This window comes from Zootoca vivipara, chromosome 17 (assembly GCF_963506605.1).
Source record: "Zootoca vivipara chromosome 17, rZooViv1.1, whole genome shotgun sequence".
NCBI classification, from domain to species: Eukaryota; Metazoa; Chordata; class Lepidosauria; order Squamata; family Lacertidae; genus Zootoca; species Zootoca vivipara.
In genome coordinates, this window is record NC_083292.1 from 31,378,011 (window position 1) to 31,399,908 (window position 21,898).

General features: G+C 45.7%; 1 protein-coding gene across 2 annotated transcripts; it reads right to left on the bottom strand.

Annotated features, from left to right (window-relative positions):
* Positions 1-396: 396 nt before the first annotated feature.
* On the bottom strand, positions 397-21,660 carry STX5 (syntaxin 5). 2 transcript variants are annotated; one of them, XM_035098767.2, is made up of 11 exons: positions 21,510-21,660; positions 14,444-14,666; positions 12,767-12,837; positions 11,905-11,960; positions 10,167-10,237; positions 9,788-9,904; positions 9,235-9,291; positions 8,087-8,168; positions 7,851-7,951; positions 6,875-6,996; positions 397-5,666 (listed from the first exon to the last, which is right to left on the bottom strand). In XM_035098767.2, the coding sequence occupies exons 2-11, from the start codon at positions 14,645-14,647 to the stop codon at positions 5,507-5,509; spliced, it is 1,041 nt and encodes a 346-aa protein (XP_034954658.1). In that variant the 5' UTR covers positions 14,648-14,666; positions 21,510-21,660; the 3' UTR covers positions 397-5,506. The 2 variants fall into 2 exon arrangements, with proteins under 2 accessions (XP_034954658.1, XP_034954659.1); XM_035098768.2 differs by having other exon boundaries at positions 21,499-21,650.
* Between the last annotated feature and the right edge of the window lie 238 nt (positions 21,661-21,898).

Genomic DNA, 21,898 nt, shown 5'->3' on the forward strand with positions numbered 1-21,898 from the left:
GATATACGGATAAACTATAAAATCACCTAGAGTTCCATGATGTGCAGAGTTCAAGATAGAAGAATAAAAAGGTGTGATGGTGGGACTTTCCTTGTTCCTTAAAACTACCCACTGTGGGGGTTGTCTGTATTTCTCCGAAGGAGCTCCAGTCAGGAGACCACTACAGAAAATACCCTGTCATATGTCCCTGTACATTTTATATATTTGTTTTATTTTTTTAAATTGTAAACCACCTTGGCTACCTTGGTAGAAAGGCAGTATATAAATCCAATAAACAAACACAATAAAATAAATCCTATCATCCCTATTGGCCACACTGGCTGAGGGTGATGGGACCTGAGTATCGACTTGAGAGTTCCAACATCTGGGTGGGAGCACTGCATTGGCTACTCATATATAGAAAGGTGTTCTAGGTATCAAGAGTCCCAGATAGTTTAGGGCTTTACAGTTATGAACGTAATTCGTTTCAGAGGTCCGTTCTTAACCTTAAACTGTTCTTAACTAGAGGCGTGCTTTCGCTGCGCCACCGGCACACAATTTCTGTTCTCATCCTGAGGCAAAGTTCTGAACTCAAGGTAACTTCCAGGTTAGGAGAGTTTGTAACCTGAGGTGTTTGTAACTCGAGGTACCACTGTATATGGCTTGTATCAGGAGTGAGGAACCTATGGGCCTACAAATGATGTTGGGAGTACAACTCACATCAACTTTGGCCATTGTCCATAAAGCCTGTGGGTGTGGGTTGGGTGTCCAACTGTTATAGAGGATTCCCCTAACACAACAACAGCTGGAGAACTATAGGTACCCCACTCCTACACAAATAAAAGTGCATATACAGTAGCTCAACAAGGATTTCTGACTTTTAACAAGAACTTGGGACTTGTTCAGTCTAAAGCAGGCTTCCTCAAACTCGGACCTCCAGATGTTTTGAGACTACAGTTCCCATCATCCCTGACCACTGGTCCTGCTAGCTAGGGATCATGGGAGTTGTAGTCCAAAAACATTTGGACGGCCGAGTTTGAGGAAGCCTGGTCTAAAGCCTCCATCCTGGAACTGAGCCTCATGACCACATCAGCAGCCTAATTTTTGTACTTTTTAGGCTCTTTGTTTCTGCTGACGGACCTCTGGGCTCTAGCAAAAAAAAAAAGTAAATCCCACATGTTTAAATGATGCCAACCCCTGCTGTAATTCACTTTGAGTATTGCATATTTTTCCATAAAACCATTCCTAAAGTTGCAAAAAAGTTCAGTTTACTGAAATGTCCCCACCCAGGCTCCTTCCCAAGCCAAATCCCACACTCAAGTTGCATACAGAAGCCTCATGCTCCACTGACTTGCATGCAAAAATAAGTAATACATTTTTGCACAAAGTAAAGAGCAGGGTTTTCAATCTTTGGTGCTACTTTTTGTTGTTTGGGGACAGGGAGACACCTGCTACCTAATCCCAGATACCATTAAAATATTGGATCTCCAAATAAATAGGGTCTGTTCAAATCAGAAATTCAAGGAGTGCCCCTTATCAAACCATTTTGTACCTTTGCCCAAACCTTGGATTCATCACTGTTTTCTGTGTATCTCTCACTTCCATCCCAGCACAGTGAGAGATCTAAGGAACTAGAAGTGGAAGCCTGTGTGTTAATCTAGCCATCATGGATGCCTTTGAACTGGTTGCTAGGAAGCCTATCCTATTTTTACTGTTCGTTCTAAGGTTGTACTGTACTTCCAAACACACTTTCAAGGACATAAACTCCATTTAGCTCAGTGAGGCTTACTGCTGGCTGAAATCCAAAATCACAGAGCTTGAAAAATGAACCTTAAAATTCTACATCAATGAAAAACGAATGTATTCATGTCCTTACATGACCAGAGAACCAGAAAAGGGAGATCTACAATCTACACTACACATTCTCTGAACTTGAAGCTCAGAATCAATATTTGCTGGGTAAGCTTGAAGTCTCTGAAGAACAGCAGCAAAAACTGAAAGCGGACCTTGAACAAATTATGAAGAGGGCAGCTTCATAGCTCAGTGAATCTGGCAGTATGGCAGTGAATCTGGCAGTATGAGCTGTAGGGTCAACTTTTGAAGTAGCGAGAAATCTTAACTGAGTCTGAGGATGTACACCAATAGGCAAAATCTGCCACATCTCTAAGAATGGCACAAACTGTAGAGGAGAGATGGTGAGTTTGAGTTAACATTAGGTACTTTTGTTAGGTTGGCAAACATTAAAAGCAAATTGACAGTGTCATGGAAAATTGATTATCTGTGATTCATTCTTGCAGCAAGAGCCATACAGTGGGGTAGCTGGCTGCAGCTATTGTCCAGTTTATAGTATACGCCTGATCCTAAGAGTTAGTTCCGATATTGCCTACTACAGCAGATGGTTTTTTTGGTACTTTTATTGCATTTTCTTTTGTATTCATATTTTGTTTGCTGCTTTGGGGGCCTCTGAGTTAAAAGGAAACATGTAAAAGAGGCATAAAAATAATGTAAATCTGCCTCTGGCAGCATGGCCAATGCTCAGGGATGATGAAGTTTGAAATCCAGCAGCATCTAGAATGCCAAAAGTTCCCTATATTTTTGCATTGTAGATTTTAAGTGAAAAACCACCTTATACAAAGAAGGCCAATAAAGATCGCAGTGGAGTGATAACTCTTACTACTTTCATCTGTGATGAGGTTTATCCAACACACATCCTCTTGAGTCTTTCACAAGAGCCACTCATCAACCAGGACTACGAGCAACTCGTAGTGCCCACCTGCTGCCTAAAGACAAAACTGAAAATGTTCTCTCCTTCCCATGCTGAGCTTATCTTTGTGCCTTTAAAAAAGCACAACTACTACTTTGTTTCTAAAGTGAGAATTGCTCTTGTAGCAAGAGCGTTCTCCTTCACTTAGATGGGGAAGAGCTGTGGATGGTGTGGTTATTTAGAGGTGTACCTGTAGGAATTGCACTCGCCACATGCTCAGAAGGTGTGACTTCACATCGCTCAGTGGTGGCTGCAGGCACAAAGCCAAGCCCTGGCTCTGCATCTAGGTCTCTACACTTTGGGGTGAGGAAGGGATTACGACAGCTTCTCCCAGCAGGATGGCAAATGGATGTTCCCAAGGTCTTACCTTACATAGTCTAAGTTGGAGACTCATAAATTAATGACCTAATTTCCACCCACCTGGAGCTCCCAGTCAAAGCTGCAATATTTTCCGGCCTGCTGTTGAGGTTCTGTCATGCTTTCTCTCTCCGCTTACCCCACCAATATAACTCGATCCTGTGTAGATTGGCCTGCAGCAACACTGTCTAGTAGTTCAAGGGTAACAAACAGCCCTCCAGATGTTGCTGTATGGACAACAATTCCAATCATCCCTGACCTTTGGCCTCACTGGCTGGGGCAGAGGGGAGCCCAATATCTGGAAGGTAGGTCAGTCGAATTCAATCTAAGCAAATTTAACCAATAAAAGAAAGATAGGAGCTATTCTGGGCATTTTCAATCAGGAAGAACACCTGCTGACTATACTTGTTTGGGAAGGGAGAGCTGGATTCTAATGCCTGTGCTAGGACAGACCTCTGCCTGAGAGCCAAGCAAGCCAGTGCCAGATGCAGAATCAGTACCAAGTTAAAGTAACCAACTCACCCGACTTGCACAAAGGAGCTTCCTTAGGGGCCGGAAAAATCTCAGCCAGAACCTCCAGCCGCAGCAATTTCGGCTACATTGCTCTGGAAGGAACAGCTGGGAAGATGTAATGTACGACCAGTGGCCAAGGCCCAGAAGAAACTGCACCCCACTCATTTATGCTGTATCTTCATGTAGATTTTAATTGCAACACAGACTGGGGAGCTAATCTTGGCAAAGTGTTAAGCTAGCCATGGACGAGCTGATGCACTCCGGGGGTTTTTAAGACTACGACTGCCATCAGCCCCAGCCACTCAAGCTGACTGGGGAAGATGGGAGCTGTGGCCCACAATACGCTGGCGTGTACCAGCTTGGCCCAGGCTGGCATAAGCAGATAAAAGTGTTCGCAATCCAGGCTAGTGTGCCAGCAACAGAACGGGCAGAAGACTCAGTTGTTGTTGTTGTTGTTGTTTTTAAAGTAAAGCTTTTCTTTATATAAAAAAAATAGCTTTCAGGCAAGAGCAGGTGCTACTCTCTCCTCTAGATCACAGGGTAGCACCACCATCTCACACTGGTTAATGACAAGCAAGCAGGTTCCCCCTACCCCACCCTCCACTCATCTGAAAGAGCACAGGAGAAACTGACAGTGGAATGGTGGAATGTTAAGGCCATTGCAACTGGGGAGGGACGGGGACGGGGCAAAATCCCACCACCTAAAAACAAAAAAGGAGGTGGTGGTGATGACATTAAGGTGGGTTCCTGCTCAGCCACCATAACCAGGCCAGGGGGTTGAAATGGCCTTAGCATAGGCTACTAACAAAAGAGAGGTTGGGGCAGGGGAAGAGAAGAATTAGAGCTTAGCAGTTATATCAGTATCAACTAGCTTATAATGATTAGTGAGGTTGGGGTAGCAAGGACACTTTCTCCACTTCTTTTTTGGGGGGTGGGAGACGACAGTATGAGCCTGAACCGTTTGACAGCATGGAGGAGGCACTAGAGTGTTAGTTCTGTTTTCAGAGAGGGAGAGATAGGGTGCCTGGCAACTAAAAGGGGTGTCAGTGCCTCTGCCCAAGCCCTACTGACTTCCGTCAGCCAGGAGGATCGGAGCCACAGGGAAACATATTTGGTCTGCGTAAATCAGCCACAGTGAGAAATCTCTCCCTTGAGCAGGAGATGCAATGAGGAAGGCTGCCCCTTGATCTGCCTCTGTCTAAAATGGGAGACTCAGAGAACCCTCCTTGCACACAGGAGCTCTCTATGCCTAGGCAGCAGTAAGGAAGAAACTTAAATATGGAAAACAGGGAGTGGGGAGAAACCCCTATCAGGCCCACGGCCCTCCGGAAAAGACAAGACAAACCTTGCAACTTTAGAGATACAGCTGCCTCCCCGACAAATTGTGAGAGGGAGCCCGTGCTGGGAAGTTGAAACCTTACACCAAGGTATCAGTAATATTTTAAAAATGGAAGGGAGGGGTTCTGTTAGTGTTTTTTTGTTTTTGCTTTGTTTTGTTTAGTCCAAAAGGGGGAAGGGCAAATATATAGAACAGAGGAGGGGAAGAGATGCAAGATCCTGGTCCCGCTACATATAGACATGCCCCCGCACTGGATTGTATCCCATTTGGGGAACAGAAGGGGATTTGTTGGGGCAGAGCCCTTCACAGCGTAGTCCAAATGCTATTGCACTCCGATTTGGGTGGCCCCCGCTCCAAGCCAAGAGCTGCAGCCAAAAAAACGAGGTCACAAATGAGCGAGGATGGGTCCCCCCTCGGCACCAGGCACATGGTGGGCAGCAGTGATGACTCTGCCCCCAGGCTGGCTACAAAGAGAACAGAAGAGTCCAGCGTCCCAACGCGGCTCTTGCAGGAGGAGGAGGAGCTGGGGGTGGGCGGTTGAGCCGCCTCCACCATCAGGCCAGGAACACCACGAAGATGATGAAGAAGACAATAAGGATGAGGAAGATTTTCACCATGAGCCACCGATTGGATGTGACGGACTGGAAATACTTCAGGATCTCCGTGTGGGCGCCTTCAACGCTAAGCTGAGCATCTTCCACGTTGGCGTCAATTCTACAGGATTGGCAAAAAAGAAAAAGAAAAGGCAGGTGAAGCCCTCCGGAGGAGCTGGCAGCTTGCTTCTCACCTCTAGGGGTGGAGGACAACCTGTGGCACTCCAGGCGCTGCAGTACTACAACTCCCATCAGCCCCAACAGCATGGCCAGGGATGAAGAGAGCTGTAGTTCACCAACATCTGGAAAAGCCAAAGGTCCTGCACACCTGCTCTGGGGCACAGTCTCTCCATTGGCAGAGAAAAGCTTGAAAGAGGGGAAGATCGATCTAAGCAGGGAGGTTTTAGGGGGCAAAGTGTTTAGGTCAGAATGCACTTGGGGTCAGGTGGAGCGTAGTAGCCAGGGCCACAGGGGCCCTTAGCAGGGAGCCTTCTGACGGGCTCCTTTAGGGTTTGTTGACCCCTTAGGGAGGGACTACCTGTAGATATTTATGGTGGGGGTTGCAGCATTGCCATGTGGTGGCCATTCTCTTCTCTTCTCCTCTCCCCATGCCCCCTGCCAATCAACACAACTTCTGGGAAATTGTGGTCAAAAAACATGGCTGCCACCATGTGTTTTTTTTATCACAATGGCCATTTTGGGTGCACTGTTGAAAACAAAAAGATAGTCGCCACTGGGAGCTGATGGGAGTGCTGTGTTGTGTTTTTCAAGAGGGCTCAGATTTCAGAAGTGGGCCCTACCAGGGCCCCAGCTGATGCCCCAAAGGGGCCACGTCTCGACAGAGGCCCTGGTAGATGTGATATGAGCAGCAAAGTTGCTGGTTCATACCTTGCCTCGGCAACGAGCTGACTGGGTACAACCTAGGACTAATCCTATGGAAACAGCAACACTAAGTTGCCTCCCAGGATTCTTACTGAAATAACATACAGTGAATTTTGCACATATCAGACCACCCCTTTTGATTTGTGGCAGCTGGTTGCTGGCTGCCGTTGTCAAGCAATGAACCCAACATTTGTGAGTCGCCCTGCTAAGGATCATCTCTGTCTGTTGAGGGTGGTTTGCCCTTGTGTACCAGTTGCTAAGAATCACAAGTGGGAAGGAGAGTTGCTGCTGCGCTCAGGCCCTGCTTGCCAAGGCGAGAACAGGAAGCTGGACTTGGTGGGCCTTTGGCCTGATCCAGCAGTCAGGCTCTTCTTGAGTCTTCCCCACAAGCCTCCTCCCAAACAACCCTTGTGCTGAAAACTGCTGGCTGCCTCCCTTGCCCACTACCTCTGGATGGTCTCCTCTTGTTCTTTAACCATATGCGCCAACTGCTGAAATATGGAGCCCAGCTCCACGATAGTAGACTCGATGTTCTGCATGGTGTCTGCCCGGCTCTGGATGTACGTATCCTACAAAAGAGGAACAGGTGATGTGGACAAGGGGTTTGGAATAGATGATCCTTAGGGTCCCTACAATTCTATGATTGCCTGCTCTCTTTTCTGTACCACTGTTACCAGGCAGATCTGTGGATATGGCACAACTGCAAGAAAGCCATATGGTGGTCAGTACTGATGATATAGAGCAGCCTTCGGCAGCTTGGTGCCCTCCACATGTTTTTGGCAGCAATCCCCATCTACAGCTCCCATCATCCTTAACCTCTGGCTATGCTGACTGGGGCTGATGGGATCTCAAGTTAAACAACATCTGGAGGGCCACAGGCTCTCTATCCCTGCTTCACGCTTCTGTAAGTGCATTTAATATTTGATCCCTGACTGGTTGGGATGTGTGTCCAGGACAGGAGTGGGAAACCTGCCATGCTCTCCAGGAGGTGTTAGAAGTACAACTCTCATCACCACTAGCCATAATGCCTGGGGAGGATGGGGGTTGGAGTCCCAACAACAGCTTGTGGGCACCAGGCTCCCCATCCCTGCTTTAGTGTGATGTGAGAACCTAAAGCAGGGCTATGCAAGTAGCAGACAGCTCAATTCTGATAGGCTCCCCCAAGCCAATAGGCTATAATTAGCAATGCTGCCAAAGCAGAGAGGGCAAAGCTGCCGAGAAGAAACAGGAAGTTTCACCAGGGACACGACTGTTCATGTGTGCTTTTGTTTGTAGATAGATGTTCCTTATCCTATAGCTCGGCCATGGGAAGCTAAACAATGACAACACCCGAAATAAAGCCAATCAGCCTCTCCTATTGCTCCACATCCCTTATTTCTAGTGCAAATGTCTGCAGGCCCACCCACTCCCCATGCCAAGGCACCTGCTCGTTGATGAGTTGCAACTGCTGGCTGGCCCGGTTGTCCATGTCAATAGCCACGTCCCCCGAGTGCCGACGTTCGTCCTGAAGCATAGCGGAGCCACCTGTGGACATCAGCCAGCGAGGTCAGACTGCTTCCCCAACCTCATTTCAAGCCCACTTTCCCTCCTTTAATGGGGTACCAGCAGCACCACTTTCCAGTTCCTTCTGGCACCAGGGGACACTCTGCTCTGACTCACCTAGATTGCTTGCAGCAAGGGGAATGGCGGAGACCGGGGGGCGGGAGAACTGTTCTCGCCGAGTCTTCTGCTGTTTAAGGTTCTGGGGAAGGAAGTTGGGAGAGTCAGGGCAAGCCAAGCAATCAAGGCGCTCAGGCCGGTGGGTCTTAATGTGCACAAGTTAAAGTTTCCCTATCATCCCATTGCCCACACATCAATACAATGCATAACATCACGAACTCCTCCAGGTGTGGGGAAACATCAGCTCTCCAGACATTGCTTGAACTACATCATCCATGGCCATTGGGGCTGATGGGACTTGTACTTCAGCAACATCTGGAGGCCCAAAGGTTCCCCAAGCTTGCTTTACATCTAGTGATGGTGATCCATAAGGTTGTACAATTTACACAGACTTTTCACCACTCTCATGGAAACTTGACACCGTTGTTTCTGCTTTTTTAAAGCCCATTTTTCTCCAAACAAGAGGCATAACTATATAGATAACAAAGGTTCAAATTTAAGCAGTCTCCATATGCTTTTGCCTTTGATCAGGGTTGATAAGTGTAAGGGGGTGGGCTTACAGGGAACAGCCACCCCTCATCAAATCCAGCTCTTTGAACGGCTCTGACAACAGCGGAGGGACAGGAGACAGGAACGAGGAAGTGAGTGGAGCGGGGCAGGGCTCAGGCAGCATCCAAGAGCACTACCTGCAGCCTGTGATACCAGCAAGGAAGGAGGGGCCAGCAGAGAGTTCTAGCGGGGAAACAGCAGAGGGGCGTCCTTTCAAATTCACCCCGGAACTAAGGCGATCAGCAGCTCGCAAACGCAGGGGGCGGAGATTTGGGGTCCCCAAACTACTCTGTTGGGAGGAGCCGAAAAGTGCCATTGGGAGAATCTGATAGTACTGAGTAGACATGTTTTCATGAAGCTCTTGCACTGTAAATAACATTCACAATAAAAGTACCGTATTAAAGACAAGATGGTTTGGAGTGTCGTTGCTCGAGGGTAGCCAGCAACCTCCCTGACAATAAGGCATTCATTTTATAATTGTTTTTATAGTTGTGTGTGGGGGGGGGGCAAGAGCTGCCTTATTTATGTTGTGTGAGGCAAATAAAACAATGGAAACTCACTTTAGCAAAGTTTGAGATTGGTGGCTTACAACAACTTACCTCTGTCCGCACCTCCAGAACAGACTTGAAATCGTTGGACATGGAGGCTAACTTGGACTAGAAAAGAAGGGAAGGGAAGAAGAGTGAGGAAGGCAAAATCTGACCTTCCTGCCACCCTCTCTGGCCAGAGAAAACCTATTCCCACATTCATACCCTGTCACTGCTGCTAATCTCATGCTAGGGAACAAACATTTTATTTATGTCTAATACATATAAGACTACAACAGCCTTCCTCAACCTCAGGTGCTGGCTGGGGTCGATAGGAGCTGTGTTCCAAAACATCCAAAAGGCAAGCAGGGATACGTGAACAGTATGCCTCAAAATTCTGCATCAAGAAAAAAAGATGAGTTCTGCAAGCTGAATAAATTAGGCATATTATTTTTCAAGCTGTCAGAATTTATTCTATTGCTTGTGAGTTGTGGGGGGAAATGAGCTATCTGCAGTGCCCGAGTCCTGTTCTTCTGGGATGGGGAAAACCCTCTGGCTCTGAAGACATTTAAGTCCCGCAAACTTTTAGGCTTGCATTTTTTCAACCCTTTGCCTCAGGCCTGACCTGCAGTGATACCACCACGGTGTTGGAGTGAGTTTGCACATGCCTCCCACTCTGGCTGCCTTTCGCCTTGACAAACTCTTGTAGCTGTGCGATCTGTTTGTTCAGGCTGTTGATGTCCTGTTGAGATAGAGAAAGAGGAACTTGCCTGAAGAGGAAACACAGGGTTGCCAAGAGGCGCTAGAGGAGACTGTCCCTTTAAGAGAGCTCAGAGGAGGAGGCGGCAGCAACCAGCAAGCATGACATGCCACAATGGTGCCTCCCACCTCTGGCACTTGCTCAGCTTTCCTTCCCCATCCACTGCACATTCCAAGTGATGCAGAGGAATGAAGAGAGAAGGCAGCCAAAGGAGGAGCAGGACAGAGGAGGCCCTCTAGCTCACCTGCTTGATGATGTAAGTCAGCTCCTCAATCTCCACTGCCTTGTCATCAAACAGAGATTTCCGCTTGGCCACTGAAGATACAGAAAGATGTAGCGCATTAATCCCTTTTCACCCTGGGGGCCACATTCCCCACTGGGCAACCTTCCAGGGGAAGCTTTTAATGTTTGATGGACTACTGTATTTTAATATTTTGTTGGAAGCCGCCTAGAGTGGCTGGGGTATAAATACCGTGTTTCCCCCTTTTTAAGACACCGTCTTATTACTTTTTTTTCTCAAAAAACCACAGGGTGGCTTATTTTTGGTGGCATGTCTTACTGGTATTTTTATTACGAGTCTGAGGGAAGGGAGGTGTGCAGCCCTCTCTCCCCGGCCCTGGGATGTTCGCGAAGGGCTGCTCTCTCTCTCCTCCAAGGTGGAGACTCACTTAATAGCAATCTGCTACACTGGAGCTTCTTAAATCTAAACCAGTATAATGGAATCTATCTGTGTGATACAGTCCTAGCAGTAGCCTATACGTAAAGCAAGCAAGGATCTCTACTAGCCAGCTGCCCAAGACTTAAGTTCCAACAGTCCGATGTTCCAACAATGTAGCACTTTGTAGTCACTGATAGCAAAGAAGCTACCTGCTGAGAACAAAGAAGTCAGCTAAGCAGCAATTAAGATTGCTGACTTGGTAAATGGTAGCAATTGAGAAGCAATTGAGCCAGCGAGGTGAGGAAGCACGTGTTGTTAGGACCGGCAGTTTAAGTTTTGTGTAGAGCAGCGTTTAGCAGCTCCTTTTAGCAGCTCGCAAACAGCGAAGGAAAAAGTCCTTAATAAATAAAAAAAAGTCCCCAAGGCAAGGACTGCGATCCAAACTACTTACAAATCCTTAAAGGGGCAGCTCCACAGACAACCAAGCACCATAAGGTAGAAAGAAAACTGCAGCAGGCTTTTTAAAAGGCTGCCTTATGCCTTCGGTAAAAGCAAGGAAACAACAATCAGACATGGGAGATTCCCGTTAAGAGGAAATCAACGTGCATTGAATGGAAAGGTGGGGGGAAGCGAGAGGTGGGCTGTGTGTGTGTGTGTGTGTGTGTGAGAGAGAGAGAGAGAGAGAGAGAGAGAGAGAGAGAGAGAGAGAGAGACGCAGGGGGGGGGAGAGAGACAGACGCGCGCACGGAGGTCTCTCCCTAAAAGGGAAAACAGCCTTTGCATTCTTCAATCGCCCCTCTTTTCTTCCTCGTGCCTTCATCTCCTCCCCACCCCACTTTTCTCCCCTTCACCAAGTAGAGCTTACACAGCTTGGCTAAAAAAATATTTTTGAATCCTTTTATTTAAAAAAATGCTCTCAGAAACGGGAAAGGGAAATCACGAGGCTTTGGCAGCCAGCAGCTACGGCTGTTCGGTGCATTTTTACAAGCTTTTAAAGGAAATACGTGTCTGTGGAACGACAGCAAAATGGGGAGAGATTTTTAGGGGGGGGAGTTGGCTGGCGGGAGGGGGGTTATTGCTAGTGGGTGAAGGGTCTATCAGTATGTCTTATTTTCGGGGTATGGCTTGTATCGCGCAATTGCTTAGAAATCCTGCTATGGCTTATATTATGCCTACGTCTTAAAAAGGGGGAAAGACGGTAAATCATCATCATCATCATCAAATGACAAGTCAAAACTCAGCCAGCAACTACATGATGTGGATCGGTTCCCCCCCCCCACTCCCCACAGTAGGCTCCAGCTTCACCCACACTCCAAATACTCACAGATTGTTAGCTTCTCCAGCTTGGCGAAAGTGTTGCTGAGGTCCTTCCCAATCCGCCTGAGAATCACAAGGAGTTGAAATTAACAACAACAGATGCAGAACTCAACCACCTTGCCTCAACCATCAGATGCTCAAGTTACATGAAACGAACAAATCTTAAAATTGGAAGGGGCAAGGAGTTATCATGCACAGTGCTGGACCACCCCGTGTGCTGGATTTCAACATTCCACATTTTCAAAAGGCCTTGCCCGCCACCAGAGAAGTGGTAGCGGCATCCGGCAAGTTATCGCAGGGCTCTTGCAAGATCTCCCTGTTGCTTCTCCTCACTCCTCTGGAGCCACCGCCAGAAAAGCAAGGAGAAGCAGCTGCAGCCACTTGATTCCACAGCAAGATCTTGTGGACCTCTGACTACTGCTCCTCCTCACTTCTCCAGAGCCCCCACGCGTATCGCCTAAACCGCACTGCTGCAAGAGAAGCAAGGAGAAGCGATTGTGGTTTCCAGTTTCCATTGAGATCTCACGGACCTCTTGCAAGGGCTAGGGAACCTTTCCATCGTCCCCAACTGTTGGTCATACTGGATAGGGCTGATGGGAGCTGTAGTTCAGCATCACCTGGAGGACCACAGGTTCCCCAGCCCTCCTCCAAGCTGGTCCTCCATGTTTCCAACCGCTTACCAACTTAACCCCCACTCCCTGCTTCCAGTACCTGCCATCTCACCAGCCATGAGGGCTGGACCTTGCTGGCTGTGGGGCTGGGCTCCCAACACTGTATAGGGAAAACCTATTTCTCTGGATCCCCCTGCAGTGCTACAGTCTCATATCTCCCTGAAACATCCCCATGAAGTGATGGGTTGATAAACTCACTTGGCCATGACAGTGAATTCGCTTCTTTGCCGAATGGCGTTCAGCACTGGCTTGTTTGGCTGAAGCCCATTCTGAAAAAAGAAGAAAATGAAAGACAATTGAGACTGTGTTAAGAATATAAACAAAAATGTGAAAGAAAGAGTAATCCCTAGGCACTTCTTTTTTTAGTGGTCCAACTTCTCCCAGGTGGAAAAATTTCTACCTACATCTGTCAGAATACCAGCCACGCTTCGCTCTGTCTCCCAACAAACAACACGATGGCCCAGTACAAAAAGATGCAACTTTATTTCTTTTGGGTCTCCAGCATTTTTAGATGCCAACCTTATGTACCCAGGAAATTCCTGCAGTCTGTGGGAGAATTTCTCCTGCAGAAGCCACAGTAGCACAGAGCAGGGCTTTTAGGGTGGCTGCCTGTGTTTGGTGGAATGGCATTCCTTTCAGGATACAACAGACGCCCTGCTATCTGCACTTTCCAGAAACAATAGCAGACATTTTTGTTCCAACAGGCTTTCTCCACTGGAGAAATGGATCTATGCCATGAGTGTCTTTGGGGGGGGGGGCATAGTTTCAGTTTTGTTTTAAGTGTATCTGGTTTTGTTTTAAGTGTATCTGGGTTATTTTGCTGGTTTTGTTACACATTGCATTGACAATAAGTGTAGAATGCAATCATAAATTGATTATGGTGAAAATAACATTAACAATAATCAACCTGCCACTTAAGTTTATAAAATTATTCACAGTGGAACCTTGGTTCTCAAAGTTAATCCATTCCGGGAGTCCATTCGACTCCCAAAACTGTTCGAAAACCAAGGCACAGCTTCTGATTGGCTGCAGGAGATTCCTGAACTCAAGCAGAAGCCATGTCGGAAGTTTGGCTTCCGAAAAACATTTGCAAATTACTTCCGGGTTTGCGGCGTTTGGGAAGCCGATTTGTTTGGGAGCCAAGCTGTTCAAGTACCAAGGTACCACTGTATATACTACATATTATTGCTGTATAATAAAGGCCAGTTACGCAAACAAAACATATATAAACATTGACCGTTACAATACACAACAAAACAATCCCATTTAAAACATTACAATGTGAAACATCCATAATTAAAAGACCCAATAAAATAATCCCATTATCCTGTTACAAGCCTTCTCAATGAGGTGTACAAATTTAACAATAAAACAGATTTTTAAAAATCACAAATTACATATCGTGACATTAAACACTAGAACAGGCATTGAGAGGAAAGTCTCCATTTGTGGCAATGGAAACTTCCTTCCTGGGACTTAATAGATGCTTGGTGGGCAGGGGAGGTGCCCTTGGTGGATTTTCATCATCACCAAGAAAGTTAGGGAAAGTGAAACTCCCCTTTCCTGGGATCCAGGCCATGCGTCTCTCTCTCTCTCACACACACACACACACAAAATCATTCTCACGCACACACACAAATCATGCACATTAATTGCTGTTAATGTATCATCTCACTTGGACCTTAGTTAACAGCAGGGACAGTGCATGTTACAGGCTCAGGGCATTCTCCACCCATTCCCATGCCTTGATTTACAGCTGTCTCTATCAGGCCCCCAGCCTAGAGAGGTGTAATTGCAGGAGTTCTCTACATTGGCCGCAAGAGTTAGGTCTATCCACATCAGCTTGCCACCAACTCAGCCTTAAGTGGCACTCACCTGTCTGTTCTGCAAGGACTTGCAGGCAGAGAGAAATTCCTGGGTGCGATCTTGACACGACATGGTGTCCCACTGTGGAGGAGGTGGCGCAACTGGGCTTGCGGCAGGGGTGGCAGCGAGCGGGGGCAGAACTTGCGTCTGGGAAGGTCCCAGGTAAACGCCCTGCTCAGTGTTTCTAGAGCCGTGGCGTCTCCTCGTATTCATGGAGGCTCATAACCTGGTGCTGAGAGAGAGAGAGAGAGAGAGAGAGAGAGAGAGAGAGAGAGAGAGAGAGAGAGAGAGAGAGAGAGAGAGAGAGAGATGGTCATCAGTGCCCGGCAATGAAAATTTCAACCTTGCTCTCAAATTGCACCGGACAGGCTTCCCCACCCCATTGTAAAAACACTTAAATCAACAAGGGGCAATCTAAAAGTTGTTAGACTCAAATTCCCATGATCCAGGTAGCAGCTGAGTGGATAGGGATAATGGGAGCTGTAGTTCAACATCTGGAGAGCCACTAGTTCCAACACTGACTTAAAGCCTGCAACCCTTTTCAAGTACGGCATTTATTATTGCATTTATTAATTAATTTTATATCTCACCCTTCCTCCCAAAGGAGCATCAGTGACCAATACAATTATTTTTATTTGAGGGGGGAATCAATATATTTGAATAAAAATATTCCATACACACATACAAATATTCCATACATGAAAACCATAAAAATAGTACCTGCTTTTAGCAGTTACTGATTTAAAGCTCCATCCCTCCCATCAAAAAATAAAAAACATTTTGCCAATATTGATAATTAATTTCACAATGTAGGTCCATTTCCTATATTGTTTTCAGTCAGGTTAAACTTCTCATCAGGTCACAAATAATTATATAAATACCGGGGGGGGGGTTCTTGGGAGGACACACTGAATTTAAAATTAATTGTTCAATGGGCTTTAGAAAGTCTGTCTATTTGCTTGAGAAAGAACTATGTGATTAGCCAATGAAAGTGCAGTTTGATGTATGGGCAGCCAGCTTGTTTCCAGTTCTCCCAGTTTTTCTTTTCCTTGGACTCCTGTTAGAGCTCTTAAATCTCTGTAGATATATCTTATCGTGTGCAATCCCTTCTGTTTATAACCATTGGGCTGTATTTCTTTTGTTTTGCTTTAGCACAAGGGATGGTAACAGAAAGGAGTTATTGGTGAGATCAGAGAATGACCAAGATTTCAAAGTCAGCGATGTACTAAGCCAAGGGATTTAAAATAAATTGAGAGCAAATGTGAGAGGTCTGTTTCATCATTAGAAGTACATTTCATGTTAACGGTTTGAATAACAAAGCTAAACGCAATAGAATTGGACAGGTAATTTCAAAACAAAAATTAGATATAATTTGCCTTCAGGAAACACACATTGCAAAAAAATAAATAAAAGAGTTTTAATCAATAAAAGATTAGGAATGAATTTCATCTCAGCAGACAATGCTAAAAAGAGAGGAGTTGTCTTTTATATTAATCCTGCACTAGAGCCCAAATTGATTCAAAAAGATGAGAAAGGTAAAAATTTAATACTGTAGTATAAATAAAAATTCAAGGAGAGAAAATAATCTTGGTTGGAATATATGCCCCAAATGAGAAAAAAGCAGTTTGTTTTTTTAAAAAAAACTGGAAACAGAATTATTTGAACATGCAGACCAAAAAATCATTTTAATGGAAGATCTAAATGGAGTTCCATCATTAGAAAAGGACAGATCAGCTAGGAAAAAAGATACTAAAGAAGGCAGATTACCAAAAGCTTTTTTTGATTTGGTCCAAACTTTAAATTTGATAGATATCTGGAGAGTAAAACATTTGTTTGATAAACAGTTCACTTTTTATTCTCATGTTCATGATAGCAGTTCAAGGATAGATGCCTTATGGATTTCCAAAGAGTTGGAACCCAAAGTAAAAAAATTGAAATTAATCCCAGAACATTGTCAGATCACAACTCCACATTTAGATGGAGATTGAATGAAGATTTATTAGAAGACCAAAATTGCATGGAAAAAGAAAGAAGACCTTGGGGATTATTTTGAAGTAAACCTCCAGGGCCAAACTAAATTACAAATGAAAAAATATTCAAAATAGAGGAATATATAAAAAATAGTAATCTGCCAAAAATAAAAGAGGAACAAACAGTGATATTAAATACCCAAATAACAGCTCAGGAAGTATTAGAGGCAATAAACTGGATGAAAAGTGGCAAGTCTCCAGAACCAGGATCGGCTATATGATCTGTGTCTACAATTGATCTGTGTCTACAATTACCACTACTACTACTACTAAAATGAGGCTGCATTTTAAGCTGTATTTTAATTAACTGTTTGTTTGTTGTTTTTTCTATTATGCTTTATTGTAATTCATATCTGGTGTTAGCCGCTCTGAGTGCGGCCCTGGCCGGGGAGGATGGGGTATAAATAAAAATTTATTATTATTATTATTATTATTATTATTATTATTATTATTATTATTATTTGCAGATAATAGAAGTGGGTGTCTGTCTGCCAAAAGTTTCCTAAAAATCTTTGCATCTTGGTTAATTAGTACTATAGGTCAATACTCATATACAAAAATGGCATCTGTCTCAGGTTTCTGAAATTCTATCAGCTGCGATTCCTTCCAAGTGGCAGGTACTTGACGCCCTCAGAGCATAAAGTTGAATAACCTCCCCATTTTAGGACAATTTCTCCTTAAACACTTCGTAAAAAAAATAGGAGGTGAAGCCATCTAATCCTGGGGTGTTTGCAGGTTTTAGTTTAAGGGGATTTTTCCTATTTCATTTTCTGCTATAGATTCACATAGATAATTTCGTTGATCTCTGTCCTGGGGTTTTAGATTTCCTTCACTGAGATAACTGATAATTTGCATGCTATATGTTACTTTGTATTTATATATTTCATTGTAGAAGCCTCTACATTCCCCGCCCTGCCAACTTCTTCTGTTTTATAAAGGTGTTTTCCTCCCTGTCCTTGAATACACATGATATATTTCTAGAATTTCTTATTCGTTCAAAAACTAAGAGTTTTGATTTATTTATTTTGTCACAGAATTCGTAGTACAGTATTTTTGACTGATATATTGTGGCTTTTAAGAACATAGCAGTGCTGGCCCAAAACATCTTCCTGCCTGAAGCAGAGCCTAAATGGCACCACAACCACCCAGTAGTGCCAACACAAAAAGTATTTGCTGCACTGTTCAGACACCAATCCCCACCACTCCTGAAGCAGACCACTTTGTCCTGCCACTTGACTCCCATCACACATACACCCTCCTAACTCATTGTCAATGGCTACTATCTCCACTGTCAGAAGCAGTATGCTAGAAACCATCGATGGGGAGAGTACTGTTTCATGCAGGTCCCGTTTGTAGGCTTCCCATTGAAGCATCTGAGTGGCCACATGCTGGACTAGACAGGTCATTTGGACTAGTCCACATGCTGGACTAGACAGGCCAGCAGCCAGCCTCCTTCTACATTTTTATGTTAACTCAGATCTCCACCAGAACTAAGCTGAAAAACAAACGAAGGCACCCAGTGCCCTAGGACAAACCCGCTGCTCTAAATTACTAGCAATGGCTTCTTCCCCCACAGTGCTCAGTACAGATCCAAGAGTTCCTTTTGGATTCAAAAAACTGCCACTCCAAATTCAGTGGGAGGAAATTTAGATTTCACAAAGGCCCAAGTAGTGATGCCAATTGGACAGGTCAGAATCTGGCTGCTTTGTGGTTGTATGAACTAACATCTACTCTCCCCACAAGCTCTGAATCGCTTAACAATAACAGAAGATTATCAGTCTTCCAAGCCACCACCTTGCAGGCACAAATAACAAAGAGTTTTGTAGTGGTATAAGGAGACAGATTTATTGTAGCATAAGTTTTATCATTCACTATATTTATAAAATAAAATAAATTCCTTCCAGTAGCACCTTAGAGACCAACTAAGTTTGTCATTGGTATGAGCTTTCGTGTGCATGCGCACTTCTTCAAATACTGAAGAATCTGAAGAAGTGTGCATGCACACGACAGCTCATACCAATGACAAACTTAGTTGGTCTCTAAGGTGCTACTGGAAGGAATTTTTTAATTTTGTTTCAACTACGGCAGACCAACATGGCTACCTACCTGTAACTATATTTATAAAAAGCATTTATAGATCACCCTTTACCTTCAAAGATACCAGAGTGGTATCCAATTGGCAGGAATAAACTAATTGTGGGCATACTGGCTGGGGCTGATGGGGAGTTGGAGTCCCCGCCCCCTGCTTAACATAAACATACAATGCAGCTGCATTTGAAATACTGTGCAGAAACAATATAAGTGAATGGGAAAAGGTGCAGAAAAGTCAAGGGACTGGAGCTGGGAGAGGGGAGGAAATATTACAGCAACTTCTATTATTACAAACTGTCTAACAAAGAGTTGAGAAAGAGAAACTGTTTCCCCTTCTCAGAGTCAGCAGGTTTGGAACAGGCATGCTATTTCATGCAGTACAATGCACAATTAACTTAATCAAACTTGCACTGTGGATAGGGGCAGCCAGTAAAACTTGCACCACTAAAAATGAATACCCTGAAAAGACCAACCTTTGTATACCTATAGTTATTTGTTTTGACTTTTTTCTGAATGTGATGTTTGCTTATCCTATGATAAATATGAATAAAATCAGTATTTTAAAAATGTATCAAACTTTCTGCCTGAACATTTGGTGAAGTGCCTACTAGCTAGGACAGCTTTAAAAGAAAGCATTAGAAAGGGTCGTGGAAGAGGAAGAGATCTACTAATAGACGATAAACCAGGACTGTCAAAAAGGAACTTCCTGTTCAAGCGCAGTCTACCCAGTAAGCCAACAAATTACCTCCAGCCTTGGAGCACAGGGATTCTGTATCTCTCCTTCACTGCACTCTTACCTGAAAATAAGTCTCACTGTATTCAATGGGGCTTACACCTAGAGAAGGGCATACAGGACTGCAGCTCCAACTTTATGAGAGGAGGAAGGCAGGGCCCCTGCAGTAGTGTTAGGGGTTTAGAGGGGCTCAGAAACCCCAGTGTAAGTGTGGGACTCAGACCCCTTCAGCACCAAACTGTGAACAGCATTGGCTCAGAGTGTCCCAATATCCATCTCCAGCCTTCCCCTCTCCAGTAAAGGGGGGAAGGTCTGGGGTATATTTGGACCCTCGGCAACACAGCCTTGGCCACCCCTTACCCAGATAACCAGCTCCAACCCTCCTTTCCATTCTTAAAGCCAAAAACACTGCTGTAGTTGAACCGCACCCTCCAAAGCTCAATTAATCTGTAGGGTAAGAGTGGCAGGAAGGAGAGTAAGGTGGGGTTCCCCCATCACCCTCAGAAAGGGACAACATGGGTTGCTTGTCAGGGCAAGGGAAACACTGGGCTGCTTGGGATGCTTCTGAAAAACTTAGATGAAGCAAAGCCAAAACAGAAAGTAAAACACAAAGTAACATAGGAAGCTGCCTCTCATAACACCAGAACTAGAAAATAGTCAAGGAAGCTGGATGTTAAAAGATTCAGGACAGGCAAAAGTATGTATTTCTTTATACATTGCACGGTTAAACTATAGAATTCGCTCCCACAAGAGGGATGGCCACCAAGTTGAATGGCTTTAAAAGAGGATTAGACCAGGGGTCCCCAAACTAAGGCCCGGGGGCCGGATGCGGTCCAATCACCTTCTAAATCCGGCCCGCGGACGGTCCGGAAATCAGCATTTTTTTACATGAGTAGAATGCATCCTTTTATTTAAAATGCATCTCTGGGTTATTTGTGGGGCCTGCCTGGTGTTTTTACATGAGTAGAATGTGGTCCTTTTATTTAAAATGCATCTCTGGGTTATTTGTAGGGCATAGGAATTTGTTCATTTTTTTTCAAAATATAGTCTGGCCCCCCACAAGGTCTGAGGGACAGTGGACCGGCCCCCTGCTGAAAAAGTTTGCTGACCCCTGGATTAGACAAATTCATGGCAGATAAGGCAATCAATGGTTACCAGGCATAATGACTATGTTCTACCTCCAGTTGGAGGCAGGATTATTCTGAGTATCAGTTGCTGGAAAACACAGCAAGGGTGAGTGCTGTGCACTCAAATTGTGCTTGTGGACTTCCTAGAGACATCCGTTAAGCCACCATGAGAACAGGATGCTGGACTAGATGGACCACCAGTAGCCTGATCCAGCAGGATGTTCTTATGCCTTCTACAGAGCCAGGCCTATCAAACTCAGTATTGTTTACACTGACTGTCAGTGGGTGTTCAAAGTTTCACACAAGTGCTCTCTCCCAGCCCAATCTGGAGATGCTGCGAACTGAGACCTTCTGCATGCAAAGCAGATGCTCTACCACTGAGGTACAGCCCTTCCCCTCAAATTAAGATTCTAGTCCTCACAGTCCACCACTGGGCTATGGCCCTTTCTTCAGGGGCTGCCACACACATAGAACCATGGAATTGTAGAGTTGGAAGGGACTACGAGGGTCACCTAGTTCTGCAATGCAGAAATTGCCCTACGTGGGTCTCGAACCCACACAACCCTAATATTTAAGAGTCTTATGTTCTACTATTGACTGAGGTATCCGGGTGAGGTTGAAAGAAGGGAAAGGTTTTCGAACCACTATCTGTGGAAGAGGAAAGGGGAAAGTTGGAAGGGGGAGAGACCTCTATCCGTAATGATACCCGGGGGGGGGGAGGGGAGGAGGAGGAAGAGGAGGAAGAGGAGGAGGAGGAAAAAGCTGTCATTCCTGTCAGAAAGGGGAGGGTGAGGACACACGAGAGGAAGGACTTGGACTGATAAGAGGTGGAGGAGGGATTTGGAGCAGGACACGCAAGAGAAGGGATTGGAGATCACAATCTGTGGGGAAGGGGGAAACATTTCACGGGAACACACAAAGGGGGAAAGGGCTTCGGCCGCTGTCTCTGAAAAAGGGGGGAACTCTTTGAAGCGGGAGGGGGGACCACACCGGGTGGGGGAACTTTTACGGAGGAGCACTGCGCTCGACAAGAGTAGCGGGGGGGACGGCGAAGCCTGAGGCATATATATGAGAGAGACGGACCTCCGACTCACCGGCTTCGCGGACCCGGATCCAGCTCTAGGCGCTGCCTCACTCCTCAGTTCCGAACACCGGCCTCCGGATCGAACGACCAAACAAGCCGAAAGGAGGGCGGGCCGCCAACGTCACTGCCACGTACCCCCTCGGCGGCGGACGTCACACGCACGACGCCGAGAGCGACGTCTGTTAGCAGCGCCTCCTCCGCTAGCGCGCGGGCGCGTGTACGTCCTCCCCGCCCCTCCAACGACGCAGCTTCTTTTCGCCGACGTTGAGATTGAGGGAGGCGGGGCTCTGTTGCTAGGCGACAAAAGGCGGACGCTTTCCGGGATCCTTGGAAAACGGGGGGTGGGGGAGAGTGTAGAGTCTGGATTTTGTTGCTAGGGAACCAAGAGCCGGCGGGGCC

Excerpts from the sequence above, each read along its gene's own strand:
- STX5 (XM_035098767.2), bottom strand. The coding sequence starts at position 14,647 with ATGAATACGAGGAGACGCCACGGCTCTAGAAACACTGAGCAGGGCGTT. Across the intron at positions 12,838-14,443 it reads AGTCCTTGCAGAACAGACAG|AATGGGCTTCAGCCAAACAA; the intron begins GTGAGTGCCACT and ends TTCTTTTTTCAG. Across the intron at positions 9,905-10,166 it reads TGACTTACATCATCAAGCAG|GACATCAACAGCCTGAACAA; the intron begins GTGAGCTAGAGG and ends CTATCTCAACAG.